Source organism: Jaculus jaculus, chromosome 1, assembly GCF_020740685.1.
Source record: "Jaculus jaculus isolate mJacJac1 chromosome 1, mJacJac1.mat.Y.cur, whole genome shotgun sequence".
Lineage (NCBI taxonomy): Eukaryota > Metazoa > Chordata > Mammalia > Rodentia > Dipodidae > Jaculus > Jaculus jaculus.
Genome location: NC_059102.1, coordinates 19831053 through 19852546, shown reverse-complemented (window position 1 = coordinate 19852546; position 21494 = coordinate 19831053). Strand labels below are relative to the sequence as shown.

The window sequence follows — 21494 nt, the reverse complement described above, 5'->3', positions numbered from 1 at the left end:
ATCAAGTGGGGACTGTGTAGCTAGGTAAGGTGTTCCCCAAAGCCCATTGTTTGCAAGAAGAGTCAGTGTTGGGCCTGTCCCACAGTGGCTGCCAGGGGCCTCGGCAGTTCCTCAGACCCAGTGATACCCCGTGGCTACACCAAGCAAGCAGAAGCTGGGGGGTGGTCAAGCACAGCCCACCCAGCGCAGGATGTCCCAAGGCACAGATCCTTCTTGCAACTAGTGTCAAGGCTACATGGGCGCTGGTCCTGTTGAGGGAGAATTAGGAGCAAGGGAGTTCTTTTAAATAGGTAGTCATGTGCAAAGGCCCAGAGAAAGAGATAGAGAGAGAGAGAGAGAACGAGGAGCCGTCCCCTCGCTTGCCCTGGCAAAGCCAGGACCCAGAGTCTGACTCAGCCACACCCACGATGGCTATGAACACTTCATTAGGAACAGCGCCCCCTAATTCCTCCCCAACCTGACACCACCTAGGTATGCTGGCCCCTCTTGTGCCAGCCCCTTGAGACCAAAAACATCAATCAGCTCTCTCCCTTACTCACCCAAGCCTGAGGGGAAAGCCCACCCCAGTACTAGAGTGGAGGAGGGAGGAAAACTTGCTGCTTTCTGGTTTTGCTGCTCTCTTGTAAGCAATGGGCCCTTCACTGACTGATCTCTCAGCTTACACCCTCAATCTGCACTTCCCACGGGGGCGGGGGCGCGTCCTTTACTATGGGGAAGGAGGAGTTCTTCCCTCCTGTTGACTCACTCGTTTTCCAGGCATCTGAACCTCCTGGTCCTTGCATCATTGCGTTCTCTCTGTCATCCTTCCTTAAGCTCTGAGTCTTTCACTACCTAATCTCTCAACTTTCTCTTTTTGTTTTGATCCATTTATTTGAGCTTGATTGGCCGGGGGGGGGGCGGGGGGGAGAGAATGGGCGCGCCAGGGCCTCCAGCCACTGCAAATGAACTCCAGATGTGTGTGCCCCCTTGTGCATCTGGTGCACGCGGGTCCTGGGAAATTGAGCCTGGGTCCTTAGGCTTCATAGGCAAGTGCCCTAACCACTGAGCCATCTCTCCAGCCCTCTAAACTTTCTTCTCTGTGGAGATACTGGGCTGGCATGTGTTTTTATTTATTTTATTTTATTTGACAGAAAAAGAGGGATCAAAGGTTTCTATGTACAAAATTTCATCCAACCCTTGAAAGTACTCTAGGAATAAGCTGTCCACCCCTTTCTAGTGAAGAAACTGAGGCTCAGAAGGACAGACTGCCTAATGCTGCAACATTGAGAGGAACCAGGACTACATGACGCCAAACTCTAGTCTTCCAATGTCATAATATTCCCAAACTAACAATGGACCTTCAACATTCTGAGTGGCAGGATGTGAAGCACACGATGCTTATTTTTTTTATTTATTTTTTGTTCATTTTTATTTATTTATTTGAGAGTGACAGAGAGAGAAAGAGGCAGATAGAGAGAGAATGGGTGCACCAGGGCCTCCAGCCACTGCAAACGAACTCTAGACACCCCCTTGTGTATCTGGCTAACGTGGGTCCTGGGGAATCGAGCCTCGAACCAGGATCCTTAGGCTTCACAGGCAAGTGCTTAAGCGCTAAGCCATCTCTCCAGCCCAACACGATGGTTCTTTTAAAGAGAGAAGCAACTGGAAGATGCTACAAGGGTTCAGAGGTCAAACACCTTGTTCAATTTCCTTAGTGTTGCTTTGTGGGGAGAACACAGACAATCATTCAAGTGTCCCAGGCAGCTGTACCCCTGTGGGAGCTAGAGCACTTCCTCCAGGCCCACTTGCACCCCCCACCTCCTTTCATAAAACAGGCAACCCTAGTAAGCTTGTAGAACCTTGACTTCTTTGGAGAGTATAATGGGAGATATTCCCTTTTTAGGATTTTATTTATTTGAGAGAGAATGGGTGCACCAGGGCATCCAGCCATTGCAAACGAAATCCAGACACATGCACCATCTTGTGTATCTGGCTTACATGGGTCCTGGGGAATCGAACCTGGGTCCTTTGGCTTTGTAGCCAAGTGCCTTAACTGCTAAGCCATCTCTCCAACCCTAAAGGGTTGCCAGGATTTCTGAAGCAAAAATATTATTTTGGGCTGGAGAGATGCCTCGGCAGTTAAAGGCACTTGTCTGCAAAGCCTGACGACATGAGGTTCCACTCTCCAACACTCACGTAAAGCCAGATGCAGAAAATGACACATGTCTGAAGTTCTTTTACAGTGGCAGGAGACCCTGGCACCCATTCTGTCTCTTTCCTGTCTCGTTCTGTCTCAAATAAATAAAATATAATTTAAAAAATTTTTTTACCCTATCAAAATTCCAAAAGCATTCTTTATGGAAATAGAAAAAAACAATCCAAAAATTCATTTGGAATCACAAAAAACCTCGAATATCTAAAATAATACTGAGAAACAAAAATAAGGCTGGTGGTATCACCATACCTGATTTTAACCTATACTACAGAGCCATAGTAACAAAAACAGCATGGTACTGCCACAAAAACAGACATGTAGATCAGTGGAACAGAATAAAGGACCCAGATGTAAGCCCAAGTAGCTATAGCCACCTGATATTCGATAAAAATGCCCAAAATACTCATTGGAGAAAAAACAGCCTCTTTAGCAAATGGTGTTGGGAAAACTGGATATATATCTGCAGAAGGATGAAAATAGATTCTTCTCTCTCGCCATGCACAAAAATTACGTCCAAATGGATTAAAAACCTTAACATCAGACCGGAAACTCTGAAACTGCTAGAGAAAAAAGTAGGGGAAACCCTCCAACATATTGGTCTTGGCAAAGACTTTCTGAATACAACCCCAATTTCTCAGGCAATAAAACCAAAGATTAATCACTGGGACATCATGAAATTACAAAGATTTTGCTCTGCAAAGGACACAGTGAAAAAAAGCAAAGAGGCAACCTACAGAATGGGAAAAAAATCTTCACCAGCTATATATCTGATAAAGGATTAATATCTAGGATATACAAAGAACTCAAAAAGTTAAGTAATAAGGAATCAAACAAGCCAATCAAAAAATGGGCTATGGAGTTAAATAGAGCATTCTCAAAGGAAGAAATACGAATGGCATATAAGCATCTAAAAAATGTTCTACGTCACTAGTCATCAGGGAAATGCAGATTAAAACTACATTGAGATTCCATCTCACTCCTGTCAGATTGGCCAACATCATGGAAACAAATGATCATAAATGTTGGCGGGGATGTGGAAAAACAGGAACCCTTCTACACTGCTGGTGGGAATGCAATCTGGTCCAGCCATTGTGGAAATCAGTGTGGAGGTTCCTAAAACAGCTAAAGATTGATCTACCATATGACCCAGCTATAGCACTCCTAGGCATATACCCGAAGGACTCATCTCATTTCCTTAGTAGTACATGCTCAATCATGTTTATTGCTGCTCAATTTGTAATAGCTGGGAAATGGAACCAACCTAGATGTCCCTCAACTGATGAGTGAATAATGAAGATGTGGCACATTTATACAATGGAGTTCTACACAGCGGTAAAGAAAAATGAAGTTATGAAATTTGCAGAAAAATGGATGGACCTGGAAAGGATTATACTAAGTGAGGTAACCCAGGCCCAGAAAGCCAAGCGCCACATGTTCTCTCTCATATGTGGATCCTAGCTTCAGATGACTGGCCTTCTGCATGAGAATAAAAATACTTAGTAGCAGAGGCCAGTAAGTTAAAAAGGAGACATAAAGGGAAGAGAAAGGAAGGGCGGAGGGTACTTAATAGGTTGATATTGTATATATGTAAGTACAATGATTGAGATGGAGAGGTAATATGATGGAGAATGGAATTTCAATGGAGAAAGTGTGGGGAGGGAGGGAGGGAATAAACATGGTATATTTTTTTATAATCATGGAAAATGCTAATAAAAATTAAAAAAAAAAACTTTTTTAAACAGCCAGGCATGGTGGAACATGCCTTTAATCCCAGCACTTGGGAGGTAGAGGTAGGAGGATCAACATGAGTTTGAGGCCACCCTCACACTACATAGTAAATTCCAGGTCAGCCTGGGCCAGAGTGAGACCCTACCTTAAAAAACCAAAAAAAAAAAGAAAAAAGAAAAAAAGTTTTTTAAGAATGTTTTGATTCCACCTGGTGGTGTGGTCTAGTACTGAGGACAGACAATGATCACCAGAGCCAACCCAAGGGCTGTGCATTTCTATTTTTCTGAAAAAATTAGACTTTGGTTCTTGGCTTCAAATGTAGATAGATTTTGCTACCCACCTAATGGGCCCGCACCCAAAAGGATTATTTCTTCTCCTGCCCATGCTGAGAGACCCCAGCGGCCTCAGGTCCTGCCTCCTGGGCCCAGGAGAACATAAACATTGGGCATAGCAAATGGAGGCACCATGTAGCCTGGTCCAAATGGCCCTTTGCCACACATACCTTTGAATCACAAAAAAGGCCTCTCTCTCTCTTTCTCTCTCTCTTTTTTACAAAAAGAAGCTAAGTAATTCAAGTAGGAATAGGGATGAGGAATGAAAACATCAAGGTCAACGTCAGAAAGAGCAAGAGTGGGAAAGGAGTGTGTGGAGACACTCTCCATGTACACATGTGTGTGGGCACTCTCCGTGTACACGTGTGTGCAGGCATGTGTGTAATGCATGCTCATATTTATGTGAGTGCATGTGTACCAAGGTGTGGAGGTCAAAGATCAACATCAGGAACCTTCCTCAATTGTGTTCTGCCTGATTTGATGAGACAGTCTCTCATTCAATCCAGAGATCACCAGTGAGGCTACATCTCTAGATGTCTGGATAGATGGCTCAGTGGTTAAGACGCTTGCCTGCAAAGCCTCAGGACCCAGGTTTGATTCCCCAGGACCCACATAAACCAGATGCACAAGGTGGTGCATGCATCTGGAGTGGCTGAAGGTCCTGGCGTGCCCATTCTCTCTCTGCCCTCCCCGTCAAATAAATAAATAAATAAAATTTAAAAAGACATGAATTTTTAAAAAAAATCATAAATCTGGGGCTGGGGAGCTGGTTCAGCAGTCAAAGCTGCTTGCTTGCAAAGACCTCTGGCCCAGGTTCGATTCCCCAGTACCCACGTACAGCGTGTCACAAAACTGTTGACAGAAGGGGACACTTAATTCTAACTTGAAAGGGAACTGGCCTATCCGGTGCTGAGGTTACAGGTGCGTGCCACACACCCAGCTTGGGCCACTGGGGATTTGTGTGCAGGTCTTCATGTCTGCAGGGTGAGCACTTTACAAACAGAGCCGTCTCAGTCCTGGATGCACTAACTTTTAGTGACTATTTCTAATATCTCAGGTAGACATCGGACAACAGACTTCTGGGTCACAGTCTAGCGATCTTGGATCCAATCATCAGTCAGGAACTGGAAAAACCCAATTCTGCTTCTTTCCACTCAATCTGACAAATATTTGGATGCTGGCTGTCAGCCACGACCTGCACTTAGCAACAGAGACCCAAAGATGACTACGAGTCAAGGCTCCCAGAGTAGCTGATGGCAACTGAAAAACGCACAACTGTGAAAAGCCATCCTGACCCTGCCAGGCGTAAGGGAGGGCAGACAAGACTGTGATGACATCCGATGGCTGCCCCTCTCCCCACAGCTCTGATAGCCCCACGACAACTTTGGGGTGCAGTGCAAAAGTGGTCCATTACCACAGCCTCACAAGAGAGGGGCCTTCGGTAGCCTAGCAACTCATGAGGGGAAGTGGCTCCTCCACTGGGACAGGTGGAAAAGCCTCCTATGTAATCCCAGGTCACCTGGCCTGAGCATCGGTATGGCCCTCACCCAGCCAATTCCAGCTCAAGTTAGAATTAAGTGTTCTTTCAACATCTTTGTGACATGCTCTACGTGGGTACTGGGGAATCGAACCTGGGCCAGAGGTCTTTGCAAGCAAGCAGCTCTGACTGCTGAACCATCTCCCCAGCCCCTGCACTTTACAATTTTTTAAAAATCTTATCTTTTAAAATTTTATTTATTTATTTATTTATTTACTTATTTGAGGGGGAGTGCAGAGAGAGAATGGGCACGCCAGGGCCTTCAGCCACTACAGATGACCTCCAGATGCATGTAGCACCTTGAGCATTTGGCTTACGTGGGTCCTGGGGAATCAAACTTGGGTCCTGAGGCTTTTCAGGCAAGTACCTTAACTACTGAGCAATCTATCAAGCACAGCTTTATGAATTTTTTTTTCTTTTTAAATATTTTATTATTTATGGTGGGGGAGGGAGAATGGGCACACCAGGGCCTCTCGCCACTGCAAATGAACTCCACACACATGGGCCACATGTGCATCTGGCTTAACGTGGGTTCTGGGGAATTGAACCTGCATCCATCGGCTTTGCTGGCAAGTGCCTTAACTGCTAAGCCACCTTTCTAGCCCAACATTGGGTTTTGATCACAGTTTCAGAATCTTCGGGACAAACTTAGCAACCCCCTTCCCTGCACATTCCAACCACAAATGTTTCAAAGTCCTGGCTCAAGGGCTTGTCGTTTGGACATACTGCCCTGGGTTCCGCGGGCTACAGCTGGGAGTGGGGTGGTTAGGAGAATGGAGGAGCTTCATCGCTGTCAACCCAAGGCCCACCACGGCTCCTTGGTGGACCCGGCTGTATGGACTTTTAATGGCTGCAAATGCTACTGTTCAATGTCCCACTCAGCACTGAAGACCTCAGCCAGCACTGTGTCTTTAAGAACCATCCAGGCTGTCCGATGAACATCTAGCACCTAAGTTCTGCATAATTCCAGTTCACCTGTCCCTCTCCCAGGGGACACGTGGGCTGCTCCTCACTCTCTAACATGATGCTGCGGAGGTCATCCTCCACTCTGTCCCCAGGGGCCTAGGCAGACATTGCTTTGGCAGTTTCTAGGTCATACACGAAATACATATTCAGTGTAAGCAAGAAATGCCTGACTGCTCTACCATCTAGCTACACCCTGGCCTTCACCCCATCAGTAGGATAAAGAGGCTGAGGGGCGACAGTCCCTACCAATGCTTGCCATTGGGCAGCCTTCACATCTGTGCCAACCTCTTGGGGGTGGTGGATTCGATCGGGTTGTCTCTGATGACTATGGGAACCCAAGCATCCCTTCAGATGCCTGTTAGCGTTCCAGTGACTTTCCCACCTGTAATCTCCTGTTCCAACACGGTATTCATCGTCCTTTCTATGAAGATTCTGGTCTTTTACTGGGTTATTTGCAAGAGACCTTTGGGTATCCTAAATGTCAAATCGCTGGAGGTTTTAGATGGTATAAACATCCCCTTCTTTCTGGCAGCTGCCCATGAACTCTCTCAAGATAGCCACAGGTAAATGGAAACTTTAACTTTGATGTGATCTAACTCTAAGGAAACATGAGGGTCACATTGTTTCTCGGTCAGACAGCACTTGAAATGTCTCACACGTGGTCTTGGGTGCTATGGTTACAAAGAATAATGTCCTTAACCCGTAAGAAGCTAAAACTAGGGCTGGGGAAATGGCTTAGCAGTTAAGGCATTTGCCTGAGAAGCCTAAGGACTCCAGTTCGATGCCCCAGGACTCATGTAAGCCAGATACACAGGAGGTGCATGTGTCTGGAGTTTATCTGCAGTGGCTGGAGGCCCTGGTGTGCCCATTTTCTCTTTCTCTCTGCCTTCCCCCCAACAAAAAAATAAGTAAAATATTTTTTAAAAAAGAAGCTACAACTGGAAATGTAGACCTTATATAAATATCACTGTCTATGACATTGACACAATATATATATAGCTGTGCAAGGGGCACTGTGGGTTAAGAGCCTTGTCTCTGTGTGTTGGGTGGGGTATGCTCCAGTGTCAAGGCTGAAATGAGCCTTAACAAATAAACTCACCAGGCAATTCTGAGGGGCAGCATTTCAGGTACGAAAGCCCAGGGTGGGCAGCTACACGGAGTCCAAGATGGCTGTGGCACAAAGTCAAGAATGACCCCAGAAGCTGGGTATTTAAGAAGTGGGCCATGTATCAAAGGGCTCAAATTTTCTCCAGTATCATACAGGGAGCGACATACCTCCTTGTTTCCTTACAACACCTGGCGAACTACCTGAGGCATCCCCAACACTCAGAGAAGACGACCTGGTTCTCCAGCCTGCAGAAGTCTGGACTGGTAATGTCTCTGAGAAACCCACACACAGAAAATACCAGATAGGCAAGAGTCCCTTTGCACCAGGTTAAACAATCAGGATAAGACACATTCACCGAACAGGTCTGGATGGGCCTGAAAGAAATGAGGGATTTGGCTTCAGTTTTCAGCCACAAAATTCTCCAACTGCCAAGTATGCTTGTGCCGGAAATGTACCAGATAAAATCGTTAGTGACATACTGGACTCTTACCCAAGACCCCCACCAGGACGCCTGCCAGCCAGCTGTTTCCTCCTCAGTCTAAACCATTTTTGCACTAAGCTATGTGACCACCCTTAATATATATATTTGCAACAAGGGAAGAAATCCATATTGCACAGACACACCGAAGCCAAGTGAAGCTTGAGGGAGGGAGCTGACGTCCCTTTGTCCCAACAGAAGCAGGCCTCGCTCTTCACACTGCTGCAGAAAAAAGATCTTGTGTTGAGACAACGGCTTATCCCTTCAGAGCTCTGGATAGATGGTTCAAGAAAATGAAGCTGTCATCAGACGCTGTCTGTCTCCCCCCCACACACACACAGGCATGTGTGTGCGTGCAAACATGTGTCCACATCATACTTGATATCTGCAAACACTCAGGACTGCAGGAGGAGGAGGGAGCCCCACCCTCAAGCTGGGAACTCCCGTATTCCTCCACCTTACCAAAGGAACTTCCCAACACAATCCCTGAGCCAGTGCACTCTGTGATGATTTCCAACCCTATTGCTAGGGACAGGAAAGTCACTAACAATCCAAAGCCAATACACTCTGGGGAATGGGGGGAGGGGCTCCTGTGTGGGACAACAGGCTGTCATTTGTGTATTGCAATGGTCCATGTTGGGGTGAAATGGACTGAGCCCACTTCTTGCTTGGTTTGTGAGCCCCATGGCCCTCCACACAGAAGGAAGGTGACTGGTTTGCTCTTAGGTAGCTCTGTACTCTTGGTAACACAGGGGAGCCCAGTCCTTACCTGAGAGCCGAGAAGAAAAAGCCCACATGCTCACAGACTTGCTACCAGACCCCGAGTCCCCTCCGGCTGTGAGTGAGACCAACAGGCAGGGATGGGAAGGGGCGTGCATGCTTCTGGAAGATTTCCTCTCGAAAGCAACAGCCTAGATTCTCCCTCTGAGAACACAGCCGCCTTCCCGCTCTCAAGGGAAGCAGTGTGGCAGCCGGGCGACACCTGGATCCCATCACTCTCAGAGATCTGCTCCCGGTCAGAAGTGTTTACAGTGATACACACCAAACCAACATCACATGCCGGAGACGGGCGCTTGCCCACTGGGGAAGCCAGGAGGTCAATGGGAAAAATTATTTTAGTCTGTGTTGGGCCTTCATGTTTGGAACGTTTATCCAAACAATGCAATGTTCTCATGCTCCCTCTGGGGTGCCCACCCCCCCTCTAACACTTCCATGGGATGGTGGTGGGAGGAGCTGAGGGCAGGCTAGGACTGTGAGCCACCCTCCCCTCTTAAAGACCCACAGAGAAGATAGATAGATAGAGAGAGAGGGAGGGAAGGAGGAAGAGGGGGAGGGAGAGGGAGGAAAGAAGATATGCATGTGATGAGCCCATCCAGTTTGCACCAGGCTAGTGCTCTATGGACTCCAGTTAGACATGGGCCTCATGCAGCTCAAGTCCCTGTGGGGGCTCTTTGGGGCAGTCATCAAGGGCTCCAGAAACCTGGAACTGTCACGGGCCATGGTGCTGCTGTGGCCATATAGACCAGTGAACTTGACTGCCTCACAGGCCAAGACCCAGTAACAGCTGGGGGAGGCGCCCTGCCTCTAAAACATTCCAAGTCACGGTGTCAGAAAATCTTGCCCACCAGTCCAGAGGGGAGGGCATTTCAGGTCGGTGGAGCAGAACTTGCAAAACCCAACCCTGGTAGCTGCCAGGAAGGAGCCCATTTGGGCTGGAGTGCAAAGTGAAGTCAGGAGCAGCCAGCCTGCCTTGTCTGTCAAGGGTCTGCTGCACATCAGGCCGTGAGTAGAAAGGGCAGGGGTTGCTCCGCCCACCCCCTTTTCCAGCCATCCTTCAACTCCTCCTGCTTTGCACAAAACAGCCACGCAGAAGCCACTACAGTTCCTAGTGTAATACCTCTTCGATTTCTTTTATGAAAATGTGCTAGAGGGCTGGAGAGATGGCTTAGCGATTATTTGCTTATGAAGCCTAAGGACCCAGGTTCAATTCCCCAGAACCCACATGAGCTCATGCATCTAGAGTTTGTTTGCAGTGGCTAGTGGCCCTAACATGCCATTTTCTTTCCTTCTTCCCTCCCTCCCTCTCTCTCTCTCATAAGAAATAAATGAAAAAAAAATGTTAATGTGCTAGGAGATTCCACAAAAGTCTTGACAATGGGAAGAACAGAAGGTAGTGATCGTCTCCTCATGGAGAATTGTTTTGAATTTTTTCTTCTCCAACGTAGGGTCTCATTCTAGTCCAGGCTGACCTGGAATTCACTATGGAGTCTCAGGGTGGACTCAAACCACAGCGATCCTCCTACCTCTGCCTCCCAATTGCTGGGATTAAAGGCGTGCACCACCACACCCGGCTTGAGAATCTGGGTTTTAACTGAGAATATTTACCCCAAGGAGAACCAAGACCGTAACAATAAAGTTGAGGTGCCCCCAAGCAAATTTACCACCCAACAGGTCTCAGCTCTGCAACCAGGGACACCAAGCACCCTAGCACTGTCCCTTGTAAAAAGGCCATGTTTGAAATTTGGTAACTCAGTTCAATATGTTCTAGGACTGTGGATATTAAATAAAAGAAGTCAGTGAGATCTTCAAACAATAAGCTCATTCAACACAATCTTTTTTTTTTTTCTTTTTCTGCCCCCATCTGGGACTTGAATCCAGTTAACATGAATAAATCCTGTTGTATAAAACTTGGGGGGAGAAAAAAGGAGGGGGTGGAAGATGGAAGGAAATGGCAAAATTCCCACTTGCTAGTCTAACAGGAAGGCTGACAGTCCCCCAAACCCAAAAGGATGCCTGTGTGCCTGTAACCCTGAGAGAGGAGGGTCAGAGTTTGAAGGCCAGGTGAGGCAGTATCGGGAATCCTGTCACCCATGCACCCCCAGCAGCTCAGTTGCATAAACCAGCCTGTGGGGGGGGGGGCTCTAATGTATGTGCAGAGGCCAGACAACATCAAGTATTCAAGTATTTGGGGGGGTATGGAATTCTTCACCCTCTTCTGCTCGACCTCCAGCACCAACCATCAGTACCGTCAAAGGCTCTGCTTCTACTTACAGTCTGTGATGACCCACCGTGTTCAGAGTACAGCCCTCAGCTCACACCACAGCCAGAGTCTGCAAAGGTGTCTTTTAAAAGTATTTTATTTATTTAGAGAGGCAGAGAAAGAAAAAGAATGAGAGAGAGAGAATGGGCATGGCAGGGCCTCTAGCCATGAACTCCAGACACACGTTACCTTGTGCATCTGGCTTTATGGGGAACCTGGGAATCGAACCCAAGTCTTTAGGCTTTGTAGGCAAATACCTTAACTGCTGAGCCATCTCGCCAGCCCAAAGGTGTCTTTTAAAGACAGCTTTCCTGACGTACAATTTAGATGGGAACGGGGGACAGCTGCCCTTTAATTGCACAATTCTGAATATTGTGTATCACAATAACACTGGACCTTTCTGTCCTTCCCAAATGGCCCTCTTACCATTGTGTGGTCCACCCAGACCAGCCCCAGTACTAAACTACTACGTGGGCAGCTTGGCCTTTCTCTTTTTAAATATTTTATTTATTTATTTATTTGGCAGAGAAAGAGGGGGAGAGAGAGAGAGAGAATGAATGGTCACGCCAGGGCCTCCAGCCACTGCAAATGAACTCCAAACACATGCGCCCCCTTGTGCATCTGGCTAACATGGGTCCTGGGGAATCAAACCTGGGTCCTTTGGCTTTGCAGGCAAGTGCCTTAATCACTAAGCCATCCCTCCAGCCCAGCTTGGCCTTTTTCTACAAATGTCAGCTTGCAGTGTTGGTTCCAGCCCAGCTCCTTTCACTTAGCACCCTGGTGGGAATCACCAGCCATAGCGACACCCCCTGGACTTCAGCCTTGGACTTTCCCTTACGTGTCAGAGAGACTAACCAGTGGGGCCTCGGTTGACCTGTGCTATGAGGAAATTACATTCTAGATTTAGGAGCGTTTAACCAAGCTGCAGTTTGGGAATAGGTGGATCTAACACCTTGCCTTAGTTTGCCCAGGATAAGGGGTTTCCCTGAGCCAGGGTTGTACCGTACATCAGGCCACTCTCTCCAGCTGCCAGCTGACCTGAGCCATCCCTGAGCAGAAGGCTGCCTTGTCATCTGCCAGGGTCCCTCCACCAGGCCTTCAGCTGCCCTGGGAGACCCAAGGGAAGTAAAGTGAGAACGGGGCCGAGGTGGGGGGTCTGATGTTTATAAAGCAGCAGTTCAGAGTTTCTGTGGCCCCACTGCCACTGAGGTCCCAACAAGAGCTCTGCCGCACAGCCGCTGGGCAGGGAGAGGTTACCCATCCTCCATGCCGTCCCCTCAGCAGGGGGCGGACCTGGTGGACTTTGAGATGAAGAAGGGAGAAACGAGGAAACAAATGACAGAAAATTAGTAAAGAATTTAAAAGCCGAGCCGGAGGGATGGCTTAGCAATTAAGGCACTTGCCTGCAAAGCCTAAGGACCCAAGTTTGATTCCAAAGTACCCACGTAAACCAAGATGCACAAGGTACTGCATGCATTCGAAGTTCATTTGCAGTGGGTAGAGTTCCTGGTGCACCTATTCATATTCTTTCTCAAATAAGTAAATATTTTTAAGTAGTTGAAAATATTTAAATTTTAAATATTAAATATTTATTATTAAAATTTAAATATTAAAAATTTTAATAATTTTTTAAAGCTACTGTTAGAATGTAAAGGTCTCTCCTAAACTCACAGAAGCATCAGAGAAAAGCCAGGCAGGATCAGGACATGGTTTCACCAACGTGAGCAATTCCTCTTTTTGAGCTGACATAGAAGAGATATATGCATGATATCTTTGGAAAGCAAGGATGCTCTGTCTGACCAGTCCTGACTCTAAGCTCCCTCTATCATCTTGAAAAGCCTGTGATGAGCTTCACTAATACCCAAATTCACTGTGAGGCTTCCCACCCAGAGGACAGAACCTCACCCCAGACAGCTTCCCCGAGGTAAGACAATATCCCCCTTCTCAGAGGCTCCGGAGCAGATTAGTTACCGGCATCCTCCCTCCCACAGAGGAGAAAGCCAGTGCCAGAAAGATTAATTGACTTGTCCAAGGTCGCTGAGCAAGTTAGTGGCAAAAGCCAGATTAGAAGCTGGAGCTCCTGAGCTAGGCTCCACAGTGCCCGCCGCCCCCAGCCCTCCACCCGCAGCATGGGCCGAGCCAGGTCTGCACCCTCGGGAACCTGGAGGCCAGGTGAGCTGCCGCAGAAGACAGGCTCATACTCACAAGCAGAGACCTGCAGGATCCTTCTCTGCACCACCAAACAGCAACACCCCTGTGCTGGAACAGACAGAAACAGGGCTCAAGTCATGGAAGCCGAGCGCAGTCTCGGGGGGCTTCCATCTCCCCCTCCGTGAGCCCCGTGGGGCCGTGGGTCAGTATGTGCACTGGGACTGGAACTCATCCATTTATGCACTTGTCAGGCATGTCCCAGACCCTTACGATGTGCTTAGCAATGCGCCAGGGGCTGGGGGTGGTCACATGAGACGGGAAAACAAAGCTCTTATCTTGGCCGACCTCTGTCTAGCAGGGAAATCCGACATGCCCACAATGATCAAACCAAGCCATACTAATTCAGCGCACGGGTTAAGTGTCTACAGTGTGTCAGCCACAGATGAGGCTATTGCAAAAGCAGTGAGGAGGCAGGGGTGGCTTTGTGGAAGCTGACATGGGGGACTGGGTCTTAAAAATGGAGGGACCTAGTCCCCTTCCTGGAAGGAGGGACATTGGCCAGGATAGGAGATCTTTGAGTTTTGTTTTGTAGACAAATTCTTCAACAGGAATTCTTGCTTTAAAAACTAATTTGTTGGGCTGGAGAGATGGCATGGTGGTTAAGCGCTTGCCTGTGAAGCCTAAGGACCTCAGTTCGAGCCTTGATTCCTCAGGATCCACGTTAGCCAGATGCACAAGGGGGCGCACACATCTGGAGTCCGTTTGCAGTGGCTGGAAGGCCTGGTGCGCCCGTTCATTCCCTCCCACCTCTCCCTCTCCCTCTCTCTCTCTCTCTCTCTCGCTGCCTCATTCTCTGTCTGTAGCTCTCAAATAAATAAATTAAATAAACAAAATAAATTTTAAAAACTAATTTCTTCTTGGGCTGGAGAGATGTCTTAGCTGTTAAGGTGTTTGCCCGAGAAGCCTAAGGACCAAAGTTTGATTCCCCAGTACCCACATAAGCCAGATGCACATGTGCATCTGGAGTTCGTTTGCAGTGGCTAGAGGCCCTGGCATGCCCTCCTCCCCCCACCCAAATAAATGAAATATTTTTTTAAAGCTCATGTCTTCAGGATACTGCTGTTAACCCTCTCAACTATTGCTTTACCATATTTCAGACTCAGTTGACCCATCTCTTTAATGGGACTGACTCATTCTCCTCTTTTCAGACCATGGCTCTGGGCTTAACTATCTTTGGAGACACAGTGACATACAAGACCTTAAGAAATGAATTCCTCACATACTTGATGGCATTCTCTTTCCCACTAAGGCTGCGACTTCCCATCACTCAGCAGGAAATTGGTTTTATTTATAAAAATCACAGTCCTAAACTGGCCCTTGCTGATCAGCCCATCCCCTTTCCTCCCTTACTTCTCTCTCTCTCCTCAGATACATTCTCCCTCTTCAGAGTCCCTAGGGAGCACAGAGACACCAGCTTGGGTGGAAACTCACGGGAGGAGACGTGGGGAAACGGAGCCTGGCAAGCTCGCTGACTGGTGTGCCTGCCGCTGTCCTGCCCTGTCTCCCCTTTCTAATGGCAGCCACAGTGCCGGAGGGAACATGTCTCCCTCCCCTGAAGTACAGAAGCCTTCAGAGAAACAGTTCCTGTCAAGGGATTTGGAGGGAAACTGGCACAGCTCTCAGCTTTGAAGCTCCACGGCCCCTCCCAGCCCTTGAATTATACTGGAAGCGGCCCAGTTCCCAGCACTCCCAACCCTTCAGGACTGGGGAAGGACCACAGCAGAATTCCCCCACTCCTTGGCCACTCAGCACCACAGTGACCTCAAGAACCTTCATTCCCAGGCATCCCAGGCTCCCACACAAAGGGCTTCAAGATCAGGAAGCCCAGGGTCAAGTGAGATGAACAAACCCAGAACTGAAGATCTTAGAGCACCCCACTGGAGACTTTCTAAGCTGCGTTCTTGTGGCCCTTTAAAACCTGTAATCGCTGAAGGGAAATGACGTCGGAGTTCTGCAGGTATCACAGCATTCAGTGATGATGCCGTGGGAATGCGGTAAGCCTCCACTTCACACCACACTTGCTCTCACGTTCTTAGATGAAGAAAATATGTATTTAATTCCAGCTGGCTCTGCATAGCCATAGGCTGGACACCCTCACACTAATCCAACCACAGATCTAAAATATGGGGTTAAAAAAAAAGGGTTCTGTTGTTGCTGACATGACTGTACAGTCAGACTTATGACGGCTGCATCTGCACTGAACATGCGCAGATTGTTTTCTCGTTACTTCCTAAATGATATGACAACTGCTTACATCACATTAGATACTGGTTAGACACAAAGGCTACACCACTCTAATCAGGGACCTGAACATCATGAACTCAAGAGTTTGGTATCCACAAGTGTCATGGGACCAGTTCCTCCAAGGACAAATATACTTCTCCCCCATTTTTTTTTTAATTTTTATTTTTATTTATTTATTTGAGAGTGACAGACACAGAGAGAAGGACAGATAGAGGGAGAGAGAGAGAATGGGCGCGCCAGGGCTTCCAGCCTCTGCAAACGAACTCCAGACGCGTGCGCCCCCTTGTGCATCTGGCTAACGTGGGACCTGGGGAACTGAGCCTCGAACCGGGGTCCTTAGGCTTCACAGGCAAGCGTTTAACCGCTAAGCCATCTCTCCAGCCCACTTCTCCCCCATTTTAACATTCCCCTCCTTTAAAAAAAAAAAAAAAAAGAGCAAATGATTCTCAACTTTGGCTGCACATTAGATTCACCTGGAGATCTTTGACAACTCCAAAGTCAGACTCTAGATATTTAAATCAGAATGTCAGGTGGGGCCTGTATATTCCTACCTCCCAGCATGCCCCTTCTCCCCCCACACAATTGTTAATGCTCCCTGCATGGTTCCGTGTATAGCTAAGTTAAAAACTGCTGCTTTATGGGCTGGAGAGATGGCTTAGTGGTTGAAGTGTTGCATGCAAAGCCTAAGGACTCAGGCTGGATTCCCTAGTACCCATGTAAACCAGATGCACATGGTAGTGCATGTGTCCAAGCTCATTTGCAATGGCTAGGGGCCCTGGAGTGCCCATTCTTTTTCCTTTTCTTTAAATACATATTACTTATTTGAGAGAGGGAGAGAGAGAAATAATGGGCGCACCAGGGCCTCCAGCCATTGCAAATGAACTCCAGACACAGGGGCCCCCTTGTGCATCCAGCTTACGTGGGTCCTGGAGAATTGAACCAGGATCCTTTGGCTTTGCAGGCAAACGCCTTAACTGCTAAGCCATCTCTCCAGCCCCATTCTTTCTCTTTCTAGTAAATACTTCTTAAAAGCCACTGCTTTAAAGCCGGGTGTGGTGGCGCACGCCTTTAATCCCAGCACTCGGGAGGCAGAGGTAGGAGGATTGCCATGAGTTCAAGGCCACCCTGAGATGAAAGAGTTAATTCCAGGTCAGCCTGGACCAGAGTGAGACCCTACCTCGAAAAACAAACAAACCAAAAAAAAAAAAAAAAAAGCCACTGCTTTAGGTCAAACTTCAGTAGAGAAAACACCTGAGAGCTCTTAGGCATAGAGAGAAGACGATTCCTGAAGTGGACAGCATGTGATCAATCTGCTCATTTCCCTTAATTTTTCCTTTTTGGACCTTCCCAGACTACATTTCTCAGGACTCCAGGCAAGCTTTTAAAGTTTTGTCTGGCTCAGCAGTTCCCAGCTCCTCACCACCTCCAGTAGGAAGCAGCCCATTAGAGTCAAAAAGCCAAAGAAGCAAGAAAAGAGACATTACCCTCCTGACCAATCTCTCTGATCCAAAAATGAGGTCTGAGTATGTCAACCAGGCCTGTTTGGATCCAAGGGTGACGCAACTTCAGGAAGCATCAGCACGATCTTCCCAGTGCAACCCTCAGATAGTAGGTCAGTCACATTTGGCCCTGGACCCACTCGCCAGCTGGGAGAGCAATAGGAACCAGGATCCTTGGGGTGAGTTCAGCCAATGGGCTTGTGCACAGTGACACAGGATGCTCTTAGGAGAGTAATAAATGTGTAAACTCCCAAGGATAGGGACCTTTTCAAGGCACCCTGGAGGACTTGGCACCACACCCTGGACACTTACAAGGGTCTTACTGCTTACACAACACCGAAGAGATACAGATTCATGACAGCACTTCTACCATCACCTACTGCAACTCAAAGCTCCATCCCTCTGGAAAGGAACCCTCTCATGCTCCCACACCTCTTTGTTCATGCTTGAGAAAACCATGGTTATCTAGCAGAAGGGTTGGCAAAGGACTGGGAGAAAAGCCTGGAGGATTATATTAGACATAGGGTGGTGTTTTATCTCTCCCAGAGCTCTCACAAGACAATGAAGAACTAGCCAGAGACTGAAAATACAGTCTACCTTTTGCACGGTGGGTAACAAGCAGACTGTAGACATGGAAATGCACAGGGATTGCTTCTTGAAGTCCACAAATAAAGCATTTTGACAATCTGCAAAGAGTAACAAGGCTTGTGTAGAAAAGGGTGAATTCAAAATTGGGAATTTGGGGGCTGGAGAAATGGCTTAGCAGTTAAGGAGCTTGCCTGTGAAGCCAAAGGACCCAGGTTCAGTAAGCCAGATGCACAAGGGGGCGCAAGCGACTGGAGGGTGTTTGTAGTGGCTAGAGACCTTGGTGCTCCCGTTCTCTATTTGCAAAAAAATTAAATATATTGAAAATTGGGAATTTGGGGCTGGAGAGATTGCTTAGTAGTTAAGGTGCTTGGTTGTGAAGCCTAAGGATCTGTGTTCGATTCCCCAGTACCCATGTAAGCCAGATGCATAAGGCAGCACATGCATCTGGAGTTCATTTGTAGTGGCTAGAGGTCCTGACATGCCCATTTTCTGTCTCTCTCTCCCTCTCTCTCTCTAAATAAACAAAATATTTTTAATTGGGAATTTTGAAATGTAGAGAATATTTAAATTTAAAAAGTAAATGTCATAGATCATAAAAAATTTTATGAATTTTACATGTTCTGAGAGCCCAAATAAGCCTCTTTTCCATTTATCATTTAAACCACTAGATTTAGTTATTGTACAACTTGAAATATTTTTTTAAAATTTGTTTTTGTTTATTTTCATTTATTTATTTGAGAGCGGCAGGCAGAGAGGCAGATAGAGAGAATGGGCATGCTAGGGCCTCCAGCCACTGCGGATGAACTCCAGATGCGTGTGCCCCTTGTGCATCTGGCTTACGTAGGTCCTGGGGAATCGAGCCTCGAACCGGGGTCCTCAGGTTTCACAGGCAAGTGCTTATCCGCTAATCCACCTCTCCAGCCCCAACTTGAAATATTTTTAAGCCTCCAGACTGACAAGCAAAATGCACATGGTTGCAGTCAACTACCCTGATTTATAGGATATGGAACCCATGTTCTTCATGTTACAGAGACCAAAGTTTTCACGCACTAAACATTCAAAGCTTGGATCATATGCCTCTTGAGAGAACGGAAATTTCTACATCCCTAAACACCTTGGTGGAAAAAAAAAATGGCAGTTGGACACCCGTGACACTGAAATGTTTTTCTTATGAGTCAAGCAGTGAAAGATGAGTTGGATTCCAGATAATTCTCAAGTTGATCTACTTATCACTCTGTGTGTGAGTGATTTATGATGAAGTCCTCAAAAAATGTAAAAAGTTTTAAAAAAAAAAGAGGTTGATTGTGGGGCAAGAGGGCAGCAAAGGCAAGGCATGTGTTCAACCTAATAGAATGCTAGTTTGCAGACGAGGGTGTTGGTGTGTCCATTCTCTCTCTCTTCCTCTGGCCTGCTTATCTGCTCACACTTGGAAGGATATCTGCTCACAACCATGGCCACCTGGAAGGACGCGTTCAGGGTACATTAAATGTATTTCCAAAGATTAACACTTTAAACTGAAAAGTTTCCTTGGGTTGGCAAGAAGCCCCTAACGGGTCCTAGTGGAGTGTAGGTGGAGCTTCCGCTCCCAGGAGGAAGGGAAAGGGAAAAGGACTTTTTCAGGTCAGAGGCAGAATTAGATGCCATTAAGTCAGAAACCAGCAGGTGAAATGCATGTACCTGGACATTGGCCCGCCCACCTGTTATCTTTTACCCAAACCGGGATGACTTTGCTAATTGCAACCTGGATTCTCAATCTGGATCCAACAACCTGTTCACAGTTCGGGTTTCTGAAGAGACCTTAGAAGTCACCACTTTGGGTGAGGAAGCCCAGGAACCTTCAATTTCAAGTGGGTTCCCTCCCAGAGGGCGGAGGGCCTGGATGCACCTGGCTATTTTAAACAAGCTCAGGGGCTCTGGCCTTCTCCGGGGTTTGCATCAGAAGAGCTCCAGATTAGAACGAAGAGGGTCTTCTAGGGAAGGGTACTGGAAAGACCAATGGCAAGTTGCCAACTAACTTAGTGCCCCACCCCTCTGGCCTCGCTGTAAACAAAGACCCTCTCGTTACCTTACCGGGGTGTGCTGGCCAGCCTTTGGATGTCTGGCTCTCACCTGTAATCAGTGACCCAGATGAGAAAACACGGACCGCAAGTCAAAGGACTCAGCTGGTTTAGGGAACTAAAGTAAAGCCTACGCCCTAAAGGTCTTTAAATCCCTTTCAGAAATTTAAAATAAATAAATAAATTAAAACCATGGAGGGTGAGATTCCTTGGGAATCTGAACATTCCTTTATTATCCTTGGAAAGGAAAACAAATACAGAAGCCGAATTTCCTCTGGCAGGTTTGGTCTACACAAGCCCAGAAAGAAAAGAAAAGTGCAAAGAGGCTTGTCCCAGGGAAAGGCGGGTGGGGGCGCATGGAAGGTCTTGTTTCAGGGACAACTCCCTGAACCCTATTTGTCAAAAGACCTGCCATCCGAGACTTCTGGACTCCAACCCCCCCCCCCCACCCACCCACCCCGCGCCGAAAATTGGTGCTTGCTGGGCACCAGAGCATATCGAGCCCGGCCCGCCCACCAGAGTTTGGCCCAGATCCTGCGGGGCCTGAGCCAAATCCCAAACTCTCAGCTGCCGGGACGCCTACAGGCGCTCCACCTGCTGGACACCCCATCCGGCCCCGAAGCCCCACACCCTACGCAGCTTGGGGGGCATGCCGGGGTCCGAGAGGGGTTTCGGGGAGCAACGGATACCCAACCTACGGGACTTGTACAAAGGAATGGAACAACTACCCACCCCACCCTGGGAGTTCTCTATCCCAGAGGCAGATTCTTTCCAGAGTGTCTACAAGAAGCAACCCCCTCAAGCCGGCGACATCCGATCAAGAGTCCCCAACAAGTCGCCCCTTTGCCCCCAGCAGTACTTCACCCTTGGGACCTTACGTGGGTCCCCCTTGACTCGAAACATCTTTTCCCCTCCGCGGCAAACAGTAAGACGGAGGAGGTCAGCAGACACACCCTCGGTCCTATAGGTGACCAGCCTCACCACGACCCCCTCCACCACCACCCCCCAAGCGTATCCCGCCAGGGACGCCCTGGAGGATCCAAGGGTCCCCGCCGTGGCCACCACCTTGGAGCCCCCAGTCCTGCCCCCGACGCCTCGGTCGCCTCTTTTTAAGCTTAGGGCTCCTGGGCTGGCTCAGGGAGCTCTCCAGTCCAGGGTGCTTGCCCCAGCCCTCCTTGTCCAAAGTGGATGCACCCCACGCCTACCTTTGTAGCGCTCCATGGGGACCGCGGCGTGCGCTCCGACCACCCGGCTCCGCTCCGCGCTGGGCTCCGCGCCGCGGCTGCCGCCGGCCCCTCCCCGTGACCTCCGCGAGCGGCCGCCGCGCCCTCGGCCCTGGGACCGCGTCCCGGCACGGCCGCGCCGCCCTCGCCCCCGCCGGGGAACTCCGAAGCCCGCCCCGGGCGGTCCGCGCGGCAGCCCGTGCGCACCCGGACTGACTGCGCGCGCGCTCCCCGCCCCGGCCGGGCCGCCCCGCACTGCCTTCTAGTCGGCCTGGCGGACGGGGGTTTG

The 21494-nt window shown here is 48.4% G+C and overlaps 1 protein-coding gene across 2 annotated transcripts in view; it reads right to left on the bottom strand.

The window, feature by feature from the left end:
- Positions 1–21244, bottom strand: part of Afap1l2 (actin filament associated protein 1 like 2) — a 116876-nt gene extending 95632 nt beyond the window's left edge. The window contains exon 1 of one of the 2 annotated variants that reach the window (XM_045159506.1): positions 21188–21244. In XM_045159506.1, the coding sequence (XP_045015441.1) occupies positions 21188–21203 (16 nt within the window). In that variant the 5' untranslated portion in view covers positions 21204–21244. Of the gene's footprint in view, positions 1–13588; positions 13608–21187 lie in introns of those variants that run through there. The other variant, XM_045159507.1, reaches the window with a different exon arrangement.
- Between the last annotated feature and the right edge of the window lie 250 nt (positions 21245–21494).